The 21674-nt window shown below is 41.1% G+C and overlaps 1 protein-coding gene across 8 annotated transcripts in view; it reads right to left on the bottom strand.

Annotated features, from left to right (window-relative positions):
- The window catches only part of SOX5 (SRY-box transcription factor 5), a 918538-nt gene that overhangs the window by 278512 nt on the left and 618352 nt on the right, over window positions 1-21674 (bottom strand). For all 8 annotated transcript variants that reach the window (XM_044993181.1, XM_044993219.1, XM_044993236.1 and 5 more), the window contains one exon: window positions 7495-7705. In XM_044993181.1, coding sequence (XP_044849116.1) covers window positions 7495-7705 — 211 coding nt within the window. The remainder of the gene's footprint in view (window positions 1-7494; window positions 7706-21674) is intronic.

The following is a 21674-nucleotide window of genomic DNA, read 5'->3' as shown; positions in this document are numbered from 1 at the left end:
TTATGCCTTTGGGGACCTGAATGCTAAAGCAGTGTATGAGGATTTTCAACAGAATTTGAGAAGGGAAAAAGTGCACAATGCATCAATGATGAGTAAAATTCCACTGATTTTATATTTGCTAAAACGTTCCATGCCTACATGTCAAAATGCCTCATTCTCCATTGGATACTTGCGAAAGTCAAGAGCAAAATGGCAGGTTCAGAAGATTAAAAATAAGGGGCGTGAGGTTTAGGACTAAGTAGAAATCACATAAAAGCAATCCCTATACCTGTGGAAGAAAGAAAAAGCAAGCCAAGCATCCAAGGAAACCGTAGATAGACTGGCTTCCCTCAGTGGGGCTTTTACAGGTGCAAATATACAACAAAGCAATACTGCACCCTAAAATATACACATTGATCTGTAGCCACAAAATACTTTCTTAAAAGGAATGATGCTACCTGCTCCTAACCACAACACACACACTGTAATATGTTTGGTAAAATCATTAAAATCCATATAATTTTGAGGGTGATCAGCACTTGCACCAGCAAATACTTTTCTTTTCCATGTCTTAAATGGGTTTTGGATCAGGCCCTAAAGTTCCCACCCATCCAATATTTGTATATTGTCCCAATTTTGAAGGAGCAATCCACATCCTGTAACCCTAACATGCTAGATCTTCCAGGAACTCAACAGATATTTTGGGGCTTGCACAATGCAATGATGTTGCATCATGTCATATCATACTGTCACAATGAATACAGTATCACTAGGGCCCTACCAAAGCCCTGAAAAATGTGTCACGGACCATGAAATCTGGTCTTTTGTGTGCTTTTACCCTATACTATACCAATTTCATGGTGGAGACCAGCATTTCTCAAATGGGGAGGGGGTCACAAAGTTATTTTAGGGGGGTTGCGGTATTGCCACCCTTACATCTGTGCTGCCTTCAGAGCCGAGTGGCTGGAGAATGGCAGCTGTTGGCCAGGTGCCCAGCTTGGAAGACAGAGCCCCGCCAGAAGCAGCACAGAATTTAGGGTAGCAATACTATACCGTGCCACCCTTACTTCTGTGCTGCTGCCTTCAGAGCTGGGTAGCTGGAGAGTGGTGGCTGCTAAGGGCCCAGCTCTGCAGGCAGAAGTAAGGGTGGCAATACCATACCATGCTATCCTTAACTGCTGCTGGCGGTGTCTCTGCCTTCAGAGGTGGGCTCCCGGCCAGCAGCCACTGCTCTCCAGCTGCCCAGCGCTGAAGGCCCCCAGCAGCAGTGAAAAAGTAAGGGTAGCAGTGCCGCAACCCCACCCCCTACAATAACCTTGCGACCCCCTCCCCCCAAAACTCCTTTTTGGGTCAGGACCCCTATAATTACAACACTGTGAAATTTCAGATTTAAATATCTGTAATCATGAAATTTATTATTTTTAAAATCCTATGACCGTGAAATTGACCAAAATGGACTGTGAATTTGGTAGGGCCCTAAGTATCATATACCTTTATGTCCCAACATTGCAATGTTAATTTCAGGACATCATGACATGGCTTTGTGATGTGCCATTGTAAATGTCACAAAGACGTGACCTGCAGATTTGCGGGAAACAGTTTAAGGTGGAAACCCTATCTCAAACTCCAGTGTTATGCACCATTAAGTGTCATTTTTATGCTAATCGCCAGATGCACAACACATGGCCAAAAGTCTTCAGCAGAATTCTTTTGGAGATTTCAGTTACCCTGGTGTAAGTGAGCTAAGCTGAATTTGCTCAGACATTGTGCTTTGAATGTTTCAAGTGTACTTTTTCTTTAGTTTCAAAATACATTTTCAAATGATAGAATGGATATATAAAGAAATAGAAATTCAGTTCATGTCTCAACTCAAGAAGATTAAAGGAAACTCTTTGATTTAAACTATTACTAGTGCAATTGTTTCTCTTCCCAGAGAAAGAAACTAGGTATTATTATTATTTATATTACAACTGTCCCCAGCTAAGATTGCAGCATCACTGTGCAAGGTCCTGTGCTTTCAAGACTAAAATTTTGTACTGAGACATACATCATCACCTGTTATTGAGTTATTACCTGCATGTATTATTAGAGATTGCCAATTGTAGCTCATCTTATCCAGAGAGAAAACATGAATTTTTAATTACTTGACTAGCAAAGGTGTTTGGGGCAGCCAAGGAGAAGGGGCGGCACGTCAGGCTCTTCAGCAGCAATTCGGCGGCGGGTCCCTTGTTCCCTTTCGGAGGGAAGGACCTGCCGCCAAATTGCCGCCAAAGAAGAAAGTGGCACGGTGGAGCAGGTGCTGATCGCGGCTTTTTTTTTTCCCCCCTCTGCCGTTTGGGGCGGCAAAAACCCTGGAGACGGCCCTGATGTCAATAAAACATTAGAGGCACAGGATAACTGAGGTAATATATTTTATTGAACCAGCTTCTGGTGGTGAGAGAGAGAAACTTTTGAGCTACATGGAGCTCTTCTTCAGTCAAGGGCTCATCTCTATCATCAACAGAAGTTGGTCCAGTGAAAGATATTATCTCATCATCCTGTGTCTCTGGGTACGTCTACACTACGGGATTATTCCGAATTTACATAAACCGGTTTAACAAAACTGATTGTATAAAATCGAGTGTGCGCGGCCACACGAAACACATTAAATCGGTGGTGTGCGTCCACGGTCCGAGGCTAGCGTCGATTTCTGGAGCATTGCACTGTGGGTAGCTATTCTGTAGCTATCCCATAGTTCCCGCAGCCTCCCCCGCCCCTTTGAATTTCCGGGTTGAGATCCCAGTGCCTGATGCGGCAAAAATCATTGTCGCGGGTGGTTCTGGGTAAATGTCGTCAGTCACTCCTTCCGCTGGGAAAGCAACGGCAGACAAGCATTTCATGCCTTTTTTCCCTGGATTGCCCTGGAAGATGCCATAGCATGGCAATCATGGAGCCTGTTTCGCCTTTTGTGACTGTCACCGTATGTGTACTAGATGCCGCTCACAGAGGCGATTCAGCAGCGCTACACAGCAGCATGCTTTTGCTTTTGCATGATAGTAGAGATGGTTATCAGCCATATTGTACCATCTACCATACCATAAATTGGTAATAAGATGATCGTGGCTACCAGTCCTTTTGCACTGTTCCATTTGCTGCTGTCATAAGTGCCCCTGGCTGCTCTTAGCCAGGGGCGCAAAAGCCAAAATTGGGAATGACTCCCTGAGTCAATCCCTCCTTTTTGGTATCTAAAAATAGAATCAGTCCTGCCTAGAATATGGGCAAGTGTACTAGAGAACCACTGTATCAGAGAACCAGAGAGCACAGCTGCTCTGTGTCAGATCCTGCAGAAATTATGAGCTGTATTCTATTCACAGGGGGTGCTCCTGCAACAACCCCACCTGTTGATTCCGTTCTTCCCTCAGCCTTCCTGGGCTACCGTAGCATTGTCCCCCCACTTGTGTGATGAAGTAATAAAGAATGCAGGAATAAGACACAGTGACTTGTTAGTGAGATATGAGTGGAAGGCAGCCTCCAGCTGCTATGATAGTCCAGACAGGACAGTAAGGAGTGTGTAGGAGAGGAGCCCAGCATCCCTCTGCTAGTTCAGGGGCAATTGAATCTTTTCTTTACACATGAAGGGTGGGGGCTGATGGAGCTCAGCCCCCTGTTGCTATGATGACGATGGTTATCAGCCATACTGTACCATCTACCAGGAAAAATTAGGACCAGGCGCCCTTGATCGACCTAACAGATGCTAGTCAGCATGGTTACCAGTCCTTTTGCACTGCCCCATGTGCCAATAGGCTGATGATGAGGATGGGTACCAGTCATTTTGTACCATCAGCCATCCATAGCGTGGGGGGAGCAAGGATGTTGGTGTTGAGTGCTGCACCATCGCGTCTATCTGCAGCATTCAGTAAAGATAGGGTGACATGTAAAAGAGTCAAGAGAGGATTGTTTCCCCTTTCACTTCTGGGGGTGGGTGGGGGGGTGCGTAAATTGCCTAGCTATGCCCTGACCCACCACGGACACTGTTTTTGACCCTAGAAGCATTTGGAGCTCAGCCAAGAATGCAAATGCTTTTCAGAGACTGCAGGAACTGTGGGATAGCTTGAGTCCTCCAGTCCATGAGCGTCCATTTGATTCTTTGGCTTTCCGTTACGCTTGTCACGCAGCAGTGCGCTGACTCCCTGCTATGGCATCTGTCTGGAGATATTTAAAAAATGATTTTGAATTTCGTCTTCTGTAACGGAGTGCTGATAGAACAGATTTGCCTGCCCTTACAGCGATCACGTCCACATCGTCCATGCGGGAGCTCTTTCTTTATTTTGATTTTTAACTGCATCACCACCCGTGCTGATCAGAGCTCCACGCTGGGCAAACAGGAAATATTCAAAAGTTCGCGGGGCTTTTCCTGTCTACCTGGCCACTGCATCCGAGTTCAGATTGCTGTCCAGAGCGGTCAGTGGTGCACTGTGGGATACCGCCCGGAGGCCAATACCGTCGATCTGCGGCCACACTAACCCCAATCCGATATGGTAATACCGATATTAGCGCTACTCCTCTCGTTAGGGAGGAGTACAGAAACCGGTTTAAAGAGCCCTTTATACCGATATAAAGGGCCACTTAGTGTGGACGGGTGTGGCGTTAAATCGGTTTTACGCTCCTAAAACCGGTTTAAACGCGTAGTGTAGACCAGGCTTCTAATATCCTGGGACCAACACAGCTACAACAACACTGCATATATCAATAAAACATAACAGTAACAAAAAGACTTTCTGAAAGGGTTAACACACAAAGAGGCAGTGGTTGCAGTGGGAAGCTAATTTTTAAGAAAGACAACATTGTTTTGTGGAGAGTTTTTTTAAAAACAACTGAGAGTGGTTTGCCTTCCACACCCCACAAAGATAAAAATTTAATTAGCCACTTAAAAAAATTCATGCTGACTAGAGCAAAGGGGGTCGGGGGAGGGCTTGCTGAGATGACATATTCCCTCCTCACCACCTTTTAATGCTCTTATGCAAGTCTAATTTTTTTTTTCCTAGCCAGCTCACCTCAGTGGCCTCCTTTTGTTTGATGCCCCATTTCCCATTCTCTTCTAACTTCTCAACTTTTGTTAGTTTGCTTTTAGGGAAAAGAAGAGTAGAACAAAACAAAACAACAACCTTCTTTTCTCTTTTTATTTCTGGATGGGGAGGAAACAGAGACATGAATATGGCACCCTCATAATGATTTAACTAGGGCTTAATGAAATTTTCATCACAACCTGCTGTTCATTTTAATGGCCTTTGAAAGACAATAGAACAATGGCTAGAGGGGAGAAAAGATTTTCTGTTGCATACATTTGTAAAGCCCAACATTCAGTTGCTCCCCCCTCCCTCCACTCTCCCAATCTTTTTACAAAGCTGTAGACCTTTTGTTTGTACTGTATATTTTCATTTTAGTGGAGATGAGGAAATGCATAGGCTCTGTAACCATTCTCATCTCTAACTGTGGCCTTTCCTTAATGGAGTCTCTGGAGCATGCACAACTTCCTAACTCAACACTTTATTTACATGTTTTCCAGAAATCCCTCCTCTTCCCCATCCCCTAAACAACTCTGCCTCTTCTTTTCCTCACTGCCTCACACATAGCCGTGACGTAGAAGTCTTGCCCACTCCAAGGCACAAGGAAAGTCATGACATTGGCCATAATGTCAGTGTTAAAAACAAACCAGAATGGTTCAATATGTTTAATACCTTTTTTATAAAATGGTTATGAAACAAAGCATTTGTTTCCCGGCAGACTCTTACCGGGGGCCCCTCTAAAGAGAAGACTAATTTACAGTCATGTCATGTGTACATGTGTGCGAGAGTGTGACTATACTTCTCTTTGCTTTTTTGTCAGTCAGTTTTCTTCAAATGTAGAAGTAGTCCTAAAAATTTCCCACAGGCACCATCAATGCACACCCAAGAACAGTATAGCTTTTGGGGAGCTCGGAGGTTGGGTTTTTTTCCCACTTTTAAAAACAATTGAAAAGAGATAGGCAGACACAAAGTCAGATGGTGAGTAATACTGCAAGGGAACTAGGGAATCAGTAGCAGTGGGTTCATATAAGAGCACCAAACCCCTGGAGCCATGGAAATCCACAAGGTCTACCAAAACAGTTACAATAATATTTTCTGGATTGCTCAGGGGAATATAATGGAACATGGAGACTTTCAACTTTAGATCACTGGTTTAAATCCAGCCCAGATTGATAGTGATTGAAAATATTTCCCATATAAAGGCTGTTCAGTGGCCTCTGTTAAATGAGTTGGTGTGCTAGGGTCAGTTCCTAGAGGACAGGTGCATGGGCGGAGGGTGAACTGTGGGAGGCTACTCCCCACCCAGCCCACCCCTTCTGCCTGAGACCCCACTGCCTCTTCTGCCTGAGACCCCACTGCCTTCCCCTGTCAGAGCCCAGAGGGCCCCCCCCGACTGTGGCCACCAGTTTCCCCTGCCCCCTAGGCTGCCTTAGCACTACTGTCCTGGAGCACCAGGTGGGCAGTGTGGCTCCCTCACTAAAGCCCTGGAGCGCCGGGCGGATGGGCGGCACGGCCCCCACCCCAGAGTGCCAGGCAGGCAGACTGCACTGGACTGCAGTGAGGATGGGCACCCTCCCCCGCCCCAGCCCCGGCCCTGAACACCAGGCAGTGCAAACACAACTCCAGCCACCCAGAGTCCGGCCTGGGACCATGGGGGAAAGAGCCAGTCCGCGGCCCCACAGAGTGCCAGCGGGAAGTGGAGGTGGAGTGGGGGTGGAGCATGGGCGGGGGTGGAGCATGAGCGGGACCACACCCGGCTGTTTGGGGAGGCACAGCCTCCCCCGGCTTTTGATAGCCACTGCCCATGGACAGATGGCTCATATCTCTGGCAGTGAAGCCAAGGGCAGAAAGGGCACAGAGACTCTACTGCCACCTCCTAGAGGTGGTCCCTGAATGTTAAGGGTGAGAAATTTCCAGAGCAACACAGGAGAAACTTATATTACCTCTGTTTGCACAGTATCTGTTCCATAGATAAATAAAAGGATTATATTTTAGGGCACACTTAATCCAGGACCTTTCATGATTACCAAATTCCACCTTCTGTCCTTCAAATATTGGCCCTGTCTATACAAGTGGATTTTTTTCAAAAGTTTGCCATCGTTGATAACACTGTTTTCAGATCACTGGAGTTAGCAATGTCAGTAGCCCTAATGTAGATGGGCCCTGGCTTGTCACCACAGTAGCAACCAGCATGTCAGTTAGACCTGATTCTGAGCCAAGTTAGAAGACATTGTGCTTACAGTGCTGGCAGCAGCTAGCCCATATAAAGCAGAGTAGGGCAAAGCTGGGGAAAAAGTTTAAACCGTGCTGGTGAAATGGTGGAACACTTGTAAAAATTATCCCTAGTGTAACCAGAACACACACTTCCATTTTGCCAGCAACAAGAGCAGGAGATGGATGGATGGATATCCAAAGTTGACAGAACCTGGAGGAAAGAAAACAAAATTTTGGCCCATTTCCCAGGCCTTACCTTCTGGCTCATTTTTGATGAGCTCTTCCATTTTTCTCTGCTTTAAGGTGTCTACAACATCTGCTAAGCTGCCTTTACGCCTTTCAGGGGTTCCCAGGGCTGTACTGGACAATGACTCTCCACTCTGACGCCCACCTTCTTCTGCCTTCAATGGTGAGGTAGATGAGTTGTGCGGGGCAAATGAAGACATCACTTTATTGCCATCAACTTCCTGAAAGAGGAGAGACATGAGATGAAACTTGAAAAAGGAGAAAAGAACGAAAGAAATAACAACGCTTTGTTCTTTGAGTTCATTGCTGTTTGTTCTTCTGGTGAAACCTTTAAAAAGAAATGCAATGCTTCAAAAACATCCAGAACAAAGCTTCTCGATAAAGGATAAACTAAGATTACAGGATGAAATGAGCAAAGATCAGCTTGTAGGAGAGAAACATAAAATACAGTTTTTCTCTAATTGAGGAGAAGTGTTGCACTCATAGGTTTTCTAATAACAATGGTATTGATTACCTTTAATTGTTTGCTCTTTTACAGCTTTCTATGTGCAATCTTCAGATTTTGTCCCTAGGATAATTAATTTCCTGCCTTTTTAAAGCACTTAATGCCATGATGGCTAGTTGCTGTTGGAAATGAAATAATAATCAGCTATTAAATCCCCGCACTATATGATTTTTTTTTCAACTCACAGTTCAAGTAGCTCTCCCATCTCTAAGGAAAGAAGCAATCATTTTACTGCTTCTAATTCATTTTCTTTTCTCCACCTCCATCTCATACCCTCTTTTCTTTTAAAGACAATATTTTTCACAAGGGTGGTCCTCATGACACTCTCAGGTGGCACAGTGATACAACTGCACAATTTCCTAAAATACAGGCATAATCTTCCTTGCATTAAAGTCACCAGAAGAAATCTCATTGACTTTAACAGATGACAAATCTAGGTCCTATATGTACAAACTTGCCTCCATTAATGTGAGAGCCTTCTTCTCTGCAGCTCCTGGCATATGAAGTATCATTTTCTGACTCAATGACACTTCTGTTTCTTTTTAAATCTTTTTTGTCACTCTTGCATATGCCTCTTAAATCCTTTCTTCCTCTGCTATTACTTTAGAAACCAATCCTGCAAACACTGTGTGCTTAAAGTTAACTATGTACCTGATTAATTCCTTTGATTTTAATGTCTTCATTCAGGTCCTTAATTTGTTACATATATCTTATATCTTATATCTTATATCTTATATATTATATAATGTTGCAAAATTATATATTTCTATTATCTGTTTTAAACATTTCATTCTGTTCAGATTCTTCTCTTATTCTTTAGCTCATAATAACGCTACAGAGTATTTCCTTATGTGTTTGTATAAAATGTTGGATAATTATTTCCATTACTAATAAGTCAGTGAACCAGATTCTCATCTCAGTTATAAAGCTGGTTGAAAAAAATCATTACACTTTTAAAAACTATTTTCATTTTGCAGGGTTTGAAAATGGATCCATTTTCTATTTTTTGTTAAACTGGTTTTCACCAAAAAAAAAAAAAAATTCCAAATAATTTTTGGTAGTCTTAATTTATTGACAACCAAAGTTTAAGCAAGAAAATGTGGTTTTATGTCACCAAAAAATTTCCATAACCCTTTTGGTAAACAATTTTATTAAAATATATAGTGGAATATTTCATGAAGTTTCAATAACGTTGATAATTTTTCACAGATGACCAACTGAAAACAAAAATTATCTTGTTTCTGTTTCGTTCGTGTGGGTGTGGGTGTATGTGGGGTTAATGATAGCTTTAGGTTGTATATTCAGGACTACAGCAATTGAAGGAAGATACAATAAAATGCAAGGCAACTTTTGAAAAACATATTTTACAAACTACTGGCATGCAAACTGTATCCCAGAATACTTTCCATTACTAAAAGTTATATGGGCTATTTGTTCAGAAGGGGGAAATTGCATCAAGATAGAAGAGTGGTGTTGTGATTAATGCACTGGACTAAGGCTCAGGTGATCTGCGTTCAATTCCTGGTTCTTCCATACTTCCTGTGTGACCTTGGGCAAGTTTCTCTGGGTCTCAGTATCCCATTGCTAAAACAGGGATGACAGTAATACTTCCTTACTTTGCTAGGGTATTATAAGGATATATCGATTAATGATTGTGAAGTGCTCTGATGTGGGAGGACCACATAAATACCAATACAGTAAGACTACAGAGATGGAAAAAAAATAAGTCAGACCTAAGCCCTGTACAGACTTCAAAAGAACATATCTGTGCATTAAATTATATTTTAAAATTCCTGCTCCAAGAGTAAATTGTTTTCACTCTTTGTTGAAACCACCCCATCTATGTATGTGCATACATAGTGTTTGAATATCACATATATGGGTTATTCATGCCCAGGTGGTTCTTAATGTACACTACACTTAATTAAAACACACATACAGTAGCACCACAGCTGCATTCAAATTTTTGTGAGCTAAGTGAACTATTCATCCAAAAAGATCTGCAGCAATCATACATTCATACATTCATTGTGTGATTTACAATCTAAAAGGAATATTCTCCTCCCAGTGTACAGGAATGGGTGCACATTGCATCCATTAGTGTTAATGAGAGTTTCACATGTAAACCTCAGCATATCGAGGTGAGCCTATACCCTCCACCAGACTAGCCATGATTGTACCCTATGATCATTCTGCACAACAGCCTGAAATGCTTAACTATTGTCTTTGGTTCACCTTATTCACTTCTATTTAATTTCACATTTTTATTAGGAGAAAAAAACAAAACGAAAGATAAAGCCTTTCAGACCTATTAAGCCTTTCATTGTTTGAAAAAAAAAAAAAGAAAGAAAAACTTCCATAAACAACTTACTCATGTTTATGGACATATGTTAAGAGCTGTATAAAGCTAAGGAACTTTCAGAGAGGGAATTCTTGAGAAATTATGCATGAGACTTTAAACATCCCACGGCCAACACCTTGAAGAATCCTTAATGGCAAGAGGACAACACTTCAGAAACTGCCTAAAATTAATCCCAATGTAGGAAAGTCTCCCTTCAACTAAGTGAGACTTAGCAGGTCAATCTTTTGAAAAGACAAAAAACACACAATTTTACTCAGTTTACTGAAAGAAAAGCACATTACAGTTTTCTAGCAAGTGTCATAAAAAAAAAAAGCAGCAGCAGCAGCATGCACCAGCTTCTCTAAATACTTGTTAAGGTAGGGAAATTTATGGAAATTCAGCAGATCTCACAAGTGTTACAAACCCCTGTCACCACAACAGTGGAAAACTAGATGCTGTTGCTAATTCACCCAGGAATATTCTCTGTCTGCTATGTAACCATTTCACCTGTTCAAATTTGATTACATTTCAGCCTCTGGCTCTGCTAATCCCTGTAACAGTTTCATGCAGTTAGCAGCTGTTTTGTGTATGGGGGTCCATTGTTCATTTACATTGTGAATTGCTTGTTAATGTGTGCTGACACAACACTCAATCAAACACCGAACTGGGACTGTACTCACCAACACCTGATGCAGTCGTTTCTTGTTTTCTCCACTTCAGATGGCAGTCAGGAACCTACAAAGATCCTGCTGACAAGGTCATTCGGGCTGGCCACTTTTCTCCCCTCACCCCCACCAACAATGAAAAATAGATTGACCCAAGATTCAAGCCTTCTGGTTCTATTCAGAGCTAGAGTCCCTCAGAAACACTTGTTCATTTATATGAAAGTTGCCACCTATGGACGAATCTCTCTTCCAAGGTTTAATGATAAAACAGGCTTCTGCCCTTTCAGGATGAGGTCAATAATCTTCCTTTGTTAATCTTGGGCAAGCTTTACTTAATCTAGCCCCCTTGTCACCTCTGTGATTGACAGGAAAAGTCATGTCACTGGACAATGGACTTATCCTCACTCAGCGATAGATTTTTAAAGATTACTCAATGTTACCCTTGCTCTCATAAAAAGTACAAATATTTTGCTGTTAAAATAACTTTATTTTTATCTTTAAAATGGCCTGTTTCCATTTCCATAGTCTGAGTAAAACTCTCTTCCAATTTTAAAGTGATGTAAAATATTTATTCAAAAGGAACAAGTTGTATATTATGCAGATTTCTGTAGTATCTTTTAGCGTTTTAAGTACATTTCAGCCTCTGCTTCTTAGTCTTTGGATGCACATTATCAGATATGACTTCTCAGGTCCTAATCCAAAATTAAACTCAGATAGAAAACTGTGCTTTTGTAACATTAAAGTTAAATTTGTTACCTAAGCTGACCAGTAACCAAATGGAAATTCAGAGCTAAACTGAAACTGTTAATTACCACTACCTCTTGTTCTGGGATGCTCTATATGAAGTATTAAAATGATAAAGGTAAGCTGACTTTTGGGGTTTCAGCCAAAAATACCTGCAATAAGATTCCTGTCTTTAAAACAAGCACTAATATTGTCTGGTTTAAAAAAAAAAGATCCCTTATGTTAAAAATAACCTAACAGGGTTTCTTAAAGCTGGACTTCTGCCCATTTTTTGCTCTTTATAATGTGTGAAGAAGACAAGAAAAAAAAGTTTTTTTCCCTGTCTTTTAAATTAAATATTTAGGCCCTGTCTACCCTGGAATACCCTACAGCGACTGGAAAACTAGTGAAGTTTCTACAAGGGAAAGAGACTGAAAACAGAGCAATTGTGAAGGCAAGGGATTTTTAGTCAGACTGCTTAGAAGTGTTTGCATTTTGTTAACAGTTATTTAATTTCAATGCCTTTGTTACCTTCCTACTTCTTCAACTAAAGCATGAAAACTCACAGTACCAAGAAATACCAAACTTGACATGTGATATTTCTAGTATTGAAAACCAACCAACCCACAAAAAACACAAAGCCAGAAATTCTTTTCCCCGGAAAAGAAAAAAAAAACTTTCTGGTCTATTTTGTGCATTATAAAGTAGTTAAAAAAAATCAAACTTTATTTTTTAAAAATACAGAACATCTTTCAGCTTTGTTACTGTAGAAAAACTTAAAATTCAGACAGTTCAGTATTGCCTGCTATTTCACAGGATTATGAGTGGGATAGTCAAAGGATTCTAACTGACCCAAGCAGAAGTCCCATTGATTTTCAGTAAGAAATGTGCTACTGAATCAGTAAGGAATTTTTGACACGCCCCTACCCCACCCCTAGAATCCTGTGTTATGTTGTTTGTGTTGTACTGAGGATGTTGTTTGAAAACTGCATGGTGGTGGCTGTACTCATGGCACCTTCAAGAAGATGAACCTACTAGCCTAGTGAACAACTTAAAAAACGTAGAATTAACTAGCTTCTATCTTATATTTAAATAAGTCTTTTGTCTATGAATTCTCTCGCAGCAGAATTGTCAGTCAATGATGGGGGAGAAGTGGTCTCTAAAGAGATCTGAAAAAAATCGATGGAGGATACTTGGAGCACAAGAGAGTATGGGAAAAAAGGGGAGGGGTGAAACGGGAAATACCATTATGAAGTAAGGATTGGGCAGAACATAGGGTCCAGGTAGGGGTGTAGGAGGAAATAAGAGCTAAGATATTGAAAGGGGTAGCACTGAGTCGAGCCTCAGATTCTGGTCCTGTAACCAGATCCATGAAAGCAGATCTCTCCACCGTAGGATGACCAGATGTTAAGGGGAAAATATCGGGACCGACACCAGGGGGCGCTTTTTTTTTTTTTTTTAAACACATTCACCCATCTGGGAGTTCAGCGGAGAGCCCTTCAGTCGTGGATGGTCTTCGGTGGTATTTTGGTGGCAGGTAATAAACCTTGCCGCCAAAGACAGAAGCACCCGTTACCGAAATACCGCTGAAGACCATCCACGACTGAAGGACTCTCCGCCGAACTGCTGCCAAAGACCAGGAAACAAAATACTGGGACAAATGGCGTCCCGACCGTAGTCTGGTCAGGATGCGGGACAAACTCCTCAAAATTGGGACAGTCCCGATTTTATCAGGACGTCTGGTCACCCTACTCCACCCACACAGAGCTTCACCGCAGCATCAGGGGGCCTAAAGCTGAGGGGGAGGAGCTGAAATGTAATATAGAAATGGAGAAGTAGTCGGTGAATGGATCTGTGGAGCTGAGTGATGAGGTCATGGTGGTAGAAGAAAACGACTTTTAACTGCATTATTTTTTGGAGAGAGACTCTCTTTAGTTAGAGATGTTTCTAAATGCAGAGTTTCACATTTTCACTGATTATATAAACCATACCACACTCAACTGAAATTAAATTGATTTAAGAAATTCTTTTGACTCTGTGAAATGGATAATACATTTAGGATTGTACGAATACATCTTTTGGAACTGTCAGTTCCTTATCTAAAACATTGATATATTACTTGGTATTGGATTCCTTTTTTGGCAATCATTGCTGATTCTTGTCCTTTGGGCTGAAATCCAGCATTGTAGTATCTATTTAATGACTTCTACCACAAGACTGGAAACTATACTGGCAGGAGTTGGGTGTGATGATCTAACCGGTCTTTTCCATCTGTAACTTCTATGATTATCAAGGAACATGGTCTAATAATTAAAGCACAGGATTGGGAAGCAAGGAATCTGGTCAATGATATCCAGCATGCTAGTTATCTTCCCTGTGCTTTAGTTTTCCCATATTAAAAGTGGTGATAAGAATAAATACTAATTAATAAATACTCAAGGTTTTTTGGAAGATGTTAAATTATTGTTCCTAAAGAGCTTGAAGATTGTTGCATGAAAGGCTCTAGAAAAGTGTTATTTATATTAATAAAAGGGAGTTAGGTGCCTAAAATATTGGGCACTTTGGAAAATCCCACTAGGCACCTATATGAATCTTTAGGCACCTAAACTCCTTTGAAAATCTGGCCCATAGTCCTTGCCCATAAACCTTAATATCTACATAGGCCAAAACTAAGCACAAAAGCAAGCTGCCAACCACATGACAGAGAGACACACAGTGACAAAGCAGTGGGAGGAGAGCATGTTGTGAGATTAGTATTCAAATCACAGCACCTTGAGATAGGCTTTAACACTAATGAGTCTAGCTGAAGAAGTGCAGTTTGATGAAGGATGTGAATTAGGAGAAGTTAGGGGCCTGATAACCTGTGCTAGGAAGATTGTTCTAGTTGAAAAGGACCAATTAATATGGCTCCTGTAAGGCACTGGGGATAGGATTTTAACAAGTGCTTAGTCAGAGGTGGCCCAACTGGGCTTCCCTTGAACTTTGACTTCAAGGAGAGCAGAGTTAGGCCAATATTCAGGGCCGGCTCCAGCTTTTTAGCCGCCCCAAGTGGTGAAACAAAAAAGAACCACCCGATTGAGCTGCCGCCAAAGTGCCGCTGAAGAGGAAGAGAGGAAGCGAAGGACCTGCTGCCGAAGACTGAAGCAGAGCGATTGAGTTTCCACCGAAGTGCCACCGAAGAGGAAGCAAAGGACTGAGGGACCCGCCACTGAATTGCCGCCGCAGATCCGGACATACTGCTCCAATAATGGACGGAGTGCCACCCCTTTCTATTGGCTGCCCCAGACACCTGCTTCCTTCGCTGGTGCCTGGAGCCAGCCCTGCCTATATTGAGCACTTTTGAAAATCCCACACTGAAAGTTCGGGTATGTCATTGAAACTGTCCAGAGCCATATCCACTGTTGTGTTCAGATGTGCAAATCAGCATTTTCACATTTGGCTTCCTTAATGCGGCACAACTAGAAGAATCCATGCTCAGAAGCACCCTAGGACTGCATTGCAAACAAAGATTGAGATGTATCAGCACAGCCTGAGCTGTGTGTATGTAATCTGCATGGCAACTACTCCTTGTATTACGCTCAGCTCTAACCAATGTCACACAATCATTAGTCAATCACTGCACATGCTGACCAGGTGTTTGATTCTGTTCTTTCATGGAATGCTGCCAAGCTGCCTAATCCTCCTTTCTCTCAACTCCCCTGGATATGCTGCCAGTTCTCTTCTCTACTACTTTTCCATCAGTAGCTCTTCAGTCCTCTCTGGTTGGCAGTTTCCATACATTGGGGGATGTCTCCTCCAGTCCTGTCCATGGCAGCAGTCTGTGAGGATAACTTTCTTTTCTGCTCTTCCCTCCATTCCCCATAGCAATGGCCCATATAGGAGACTGCATCCCCCTTATTTCCAGCTACATTTACAATAATGCAAGCTCTTCTCTCTATTGACGAGTCCAACTGAGGCAGCTGAAAGTAAGTAGGAGGAGCCAGCTCTCCATAGACCATCAGTGATCTCCAGATTATAGTTTGATAACCACTGCCTTAATACAAACCTTTCTTGTCCTCTCACTGATCTTCTCACTATCCATACAAACAGCTCACATTCAGTATTTCTTATTGGCCTGGGCTTATCCAGCTTTCTGTATTTGGGTGCACTGCAGATCAAAGAATTATGAGTATGACTAAGTATCTGCAGTGGTGAAGGGTGCATAAAGCAAATGTTGATAAACTTTGGAGCCACTTTTGAAAATCTGACAGATTTTTTTCCCCAGTTTTTTGGGTCATTTAAATTTTATCTTGTTTTTAGCCAAACTGTTTGCATAGTTTTTCATATTGGCTATCATAAAATGTTTCCTGTATAAAGAAACTGCAAATCCCTCTTTTGCATGAGGGATAATAAAAATAATCATGCCAATAGTACTGTGTTGAGTAAATTTGGCGAGGGACTTGCAGTGACACAGATCCTGTTTAGGTAGCGATGCCACACATAGTTAGACATATATCTCCATTTTCCTAAAATGCTCCCCTTTTCTTCAAAAGCACTGATCTCAAGAATGAAATGTAGGTTTTCATTTGCTCTCAAAAACACTTATTAAGCAAGAGTGGCATTTTGAGAATTGCTAATATATTAACCACAACCTGTAAAAACAAAGAACATTTTGTACTATGACAGCCTCGTTATCTTCTTACTAGTGATCTGTATGGCTAAAAACAATAAATAAAACCCTGCAAAAGCACTTTAAGACATTTATGATCTCTTCCCTGAGGGATTAAAGATCACCCTTAAGACCTTGCTAAACAAAAACAAGACTACTTATCAAAACTGCTTGGTTTAGTCTTTAATTTGTATTAAACCCTTCTGCTAGTTTGGAAATAACATGGTATAAAATGACCATAAATTTCATATTTTAAAACATTTACTGATCATGTACTACAATACATTACCACAACCTCATTATGGGATGCCGTAGACTTTCAATGACTGGCAGGCTGTTCTCCGGTTTTCTACTTTTGATATTTTCAACATACTATAAATTTATAACACTCACAGATGGGAAGGTGCTATGAGATCACCTAGTCCATTGTTTAGTGACCAATGGAAGATTGTTCCCTAAGGGCAAGATTCCAGCTAATCCTTTATGTGAGTGTATGGTGCGGGGAATGGAATAAAGAACTCCGCTCCTTTGCCCATATCACGCACAGGCTGGCCAGAATTACAGCCTCCATTTTCGGAGCTGCTACCGGGATACTCCTTAAGGGGAGGATCACAGTGTTTGAAAGAGGGAATGAAGGGGCAGGGAGAATGCTGCACCCTAAAAGGGCTGTAGTACTTTGTGCTACCCTACAGGCGCTCTGCCTCCCTATGTTTACTCTACAAGATAGGGGTATTATTCCACAGCTCGTGTACTCATACTTGCGCTAGCTCTGATCGAGCTAGCATGACTACAAATAGCAGTGTAGCCATGGTAGCAGCAACAGAGGTATGGCTGAGCCGTGCTGAGTACAGACTCACACAGAATCAGTGGGTATATACTCCGTACAGCTCAGCCATGCCTCCACTGCCATTACCCACGCTATGGTGGCTACTGCTACTCACACTAGCTTGCTGAGAGCTAGCCTGAGTACGTATGCATGAGCAGGGGAATCACACCCCTAGCTCATCATGAAAGACATGGCCGCAGACATAAAATGCCTTCAATGCTCCTCCTTGAGGCAATGTGGTTCTGCCCCTCCCGGAATGCAGGGATGTGCCTCAATGGCACAACGTAGTCCACCTGTATGTTCCCAATTGTTTTGGTCAGGCTAGTTAAAATGTCTCAAACAATGGATCCCCTGTGAATATTCCACAGATCAAACAACCTCACTGCTAGGAAATGTTTCCTAATATTCAGCATAAACTTTTCTTTGCTTCATTTCAATTTATTACTCCACTTAGATCCCCTTTCACCACACTTGGACAATCCCTCTTCCTCCATGGCGTTTGTACCCATCTCATCTTTTTAGACAGCACAGCCTCCCTTAGTTACTGCTGGGCCATAGTTAGCTCTTCTGTACATATTTAGCTCATTCAATCTTTCCTCACAAATCAGCTCTTACAGCCCTTTAATCATTTCTGTTGCTTGTATCTGAAATCCTTCCAATTTGTTGACATCTTTGAATTGCCCAGAACTGAACACAATATTTTAGATGTAATCTTACCAGAGCTATGAAGAAAAGGACAATTACCTTCTTGTTACCTCCTTTTTTGCTGCCATGCCACATTGCAAGCTCGTATCTAATTTGCTCTATCACACCTAAATCTCTTTCAGCATTTCCAAGTGCCTTCCTCCCATTGATTATCTGTGTTACAGATTATTTTTCTCCCGCTGTATTAGCTTGTAATTTTATAGGATGAAACACATTTTATTATTTCCTACATACACAGTGTTTTAACCTCCCTTTATGTTATTTGTCTCTCCTCACTGGTGTTCAGTTGAAATTTTTAATTAATGTATTTAATTAATTTCCTTCTTAAAACTTCTAGAATAATCTGTTTCTTCAAATTTCTACAGTGCAACTATAGGCACCCATCCAGTGTACTGGGTGCCTATCCCATAAATTAAAAATGAAAAAGTAAAGAAGGAGTGCCCATAAATATATTCACCTCAGCCCAGTCTTTCCTCAACTGCCTTAGGGTAAAGAAAAATGATGGGCTTTTACTGCATGCCTGGAAGATGAACAAGTCTGGCCCCTGGCAGACCAAGAGGAGGAGGAAAAGGGTTCCAAAATAGGGGACCCCTCACAGGGAACACCTTGCCAGCAGCTCCCACTCATTTACATTGAGGGAGCTCCTGCATGAACCTCTCTGCTGATCTCAACTGTGGCAGTATATCAAAGGGAAAGATCCATTTTCTCTAATGAATATGCTGTTAGCACCACCTCTTTAAGATGTTAAATAAAACCTGGTCATACATCACCACAATACACATCTCCCAAAAACTCAAGTGCATTAGCACTACCCTTCCTTCAGTTCTTCCACCTGTTCTCAACCAGTGTGACAGTGCTCATATCCAAGACAATAAGAATGTTCAAGTGAAAGTTTGTGAAACAGTCTATTAAATGCTTCATTTACATGCAGGTGTATTTATTTACTGCATATCCTTCACCTACTTAATTAAAAAATCAAGTTGTTCTCATATGACTTGCTCTTTATAAACCCATGGGTTGGAATTTTCAAAGTAATATCAAGGATTTAGCCACACATTTTCTATTAAGCTAAACATTATGCTTGTAAAATTAATGGAAGACATGTGGCTAAATCCCCTGCAGTGGTTTGAAAATTTCAGCCATGTTGGATATTGGTCATGGTTCCATTATCCTCTGGGTGTTTGTTTACATATTTGTGCCACCGTTTTATTAAGAATTACAGGTAGATTTATGTGATGACAATTGCCAGAATCACTCCCCCGATCTTCATTCCCTACCCCCTGTTTAGAATATTAGAACCCTTTTTTTGGGAAACAATCTTCTGGAAGCTCCCAAGTTCTGTATGGATCAGAATCTGATTACCTTATTTCCACCTTACTTCACAAGACACCCCTCTGACGCCAGTGTGAATAAGGAGATCAGAATCCATGACTTTTCAAAAGTAAATTTCCAGTGGTTCATAAATGTGTTACCTCATTCACTTAACCCTTGAGATGACCTCATCCAGGCCTCTGGACTCATGGATTTTAATGTATCTAAGTTTTCCAAGTGTTTTCTTACCTGCTTCTTTTTATCAAGGTCTCCAATACTCTCTAATTGCCTATTACTTATTTATCATATATTTCTGGTAAAAGAATGATTATAAGGACAATTCAGAAATTTAGCCTTTTTCAGTGAATCCGTTTTCATCCTTTCCCACATTTATTAATAGACCTACTTTCTCTCTGGGATTTCTTCTCCCTCCCTCTCCTGCCTAACTCCTGATATATTTTTTCGACTAACTGGACCCTCATTTTATCAAATACTGTTCCTCAGTCCTAGAGAAACTGAATTTGGAAGAAGAATTTAAGGTGTATGTGAAAGCTTCAGTGATGGCAATTCGGGAGCAATAAAACCACATGAGAAATGTTATAAGATGTTCAGAGACTATAGTAATGCACATGGGATAAATGTATACATTCATAGACAGATAGTAAGGTAGAACAAATATATATGATAGGATTTAATGGTATTTGGTGTTATGCTCTTATCAGAATGTTTAACAAAAAATAAAATGTTAAAAAACACAAAAAGAAATTAAATAAAAACATTTAGCACTTGCGTGGCATGTACCATCAAAGTGCTGCACCACCAATCACTAATTAATCCTCACAAATTAATCCTATGACATTTTACAGATGGAACAAACAAGGAAAGGAAAGGAAATGACTTGCCCAAGCCACTCAATAAGTCAATTGCAGAGTAGATTTAACATTAGAGTTCCTGAATACTTACCCCATGTTCATTCCTCTAGGTGTATAAGAACTTAAAAGTACAAGGTCTTGCACACAGGAGTTAGTTTAATCCTACATGCATAAACTTGTGTTCTACAAAGCCATAAAAGCAAATCAATTCTGATTTAAAATTGACTCAGCCCACCTCACCAGGTTTCATTCACAGTTGATCCTTCCTCGACACCTTTAAGTCACATACTATAGCATATGTGGTCTTCTACCAAGGGACCTCTGAGCAGTGAGATAGGATTATAGAGAGTCATACTTTGGCATCCTTAATTAAGAATTTCATTGTTCCAAAACTGTATGGGGATGATAATTCTACACCTCTTCCTCCAATCATCTTACAAAAAAATCACACTGAGCACTGCAAATGCTTTTTTATCCTTGCTAGTTTTGAGGCAGACAAAGCTAATTCACTTTTGCAGATAAAAAGCCTTTTCAGGTCATTGCAACTGATTATGTCATGAAACATGTTGCTTACAAATTACTCGCTGCCAATTTAATATTTCATGCAAGTAACAAAAGCTATAGCAAACAGTTATTTTACTGAAGTCATACCAAGCTATCTAGCGTAGGAAGGGGATGAATAACTTTTGCTGGAATTAGCCTCTCCTTCCCCAAGCTTCTCCTTGAATCATTGGTTTCTGAATATTCCCTGTAGTTCTCAGTCATCACTGAGTGATGCTGCCTTGATATTGAAAAAAACCCACAAAATTGCCCAACCCCAAAGGCAGACATTTTCTCCGCTTTGGCTGGAAAGAATGCTAGCCTAATTTGTGACGAGGAAGCATCACTTGACTAACAGAGCTTGGTTTTAAACAATCTGTCTTTTCTGATCTTAAATTTCTCAAGAGTGAGGCTCAGGACATGATCCAGCCAGGTATCACGGTGCTTACCAGCAATGAGCTGACGCACACACAGGGTTTCTACAAAAAAGTCCACTGCAATCCATTCATTATACGTAGCAACATCAAACAGGGAAAAATAATTAAAAAGCTCCTATTGAGCACCTAGAGACCTTGAACACAAAGACAGAGTATTTGGTTACAAGAGTCATGCTTCATCTTTTTAATTATTTTTTTTACTGTAGTTTTTTGGTTCGTCGGTTGTTCACCTTCTATCCTTCTAACACGTGTGCATACATTTATGGTATATGTATGCATGCATGTATGGAACAGAAGTGGATAAAGTTTGGTTATTTTTTATAATTTTTTAAAATCTAAGATGGTTCCATGCATGGAGACTACACATTTTAAAAATAAACTGCCTGAATAAATTCAATTATCTGAAGGAGTGGTGAAAATCACATGCAAATGACATTATAAGCAGGAACCATGCCAACAGCTTTGTGTTTATTTTTATTGTCCAAGATACAAGCAGGCATTGTCAGAAACATAAGATCAGTCCACTTGAAAGAAGTTCAGTCTTCTCCACAATGTGTATGTATACCATTAATAGGAGTCACACACGTCAGTTAGAGAAGAATATCATACATACACAT

Source organism: Mauremys mutica, chromosome 1, assembly GCF_020497125.1.
Source record: "Mauremys mutica isolate MM-2020 ecotype Southern chromosome 1, ASM2049712v1, whole genome shotgun sequence".
Classification (NCBI taxonomy): Eukaryota; Metazoa; Chordata; order Testudines; family Geoemydidae; genus Mauremys; species Mauremys mutica.
This window is presented reverse-complemented; position numbering and strand designations above follow the sequence as displayed.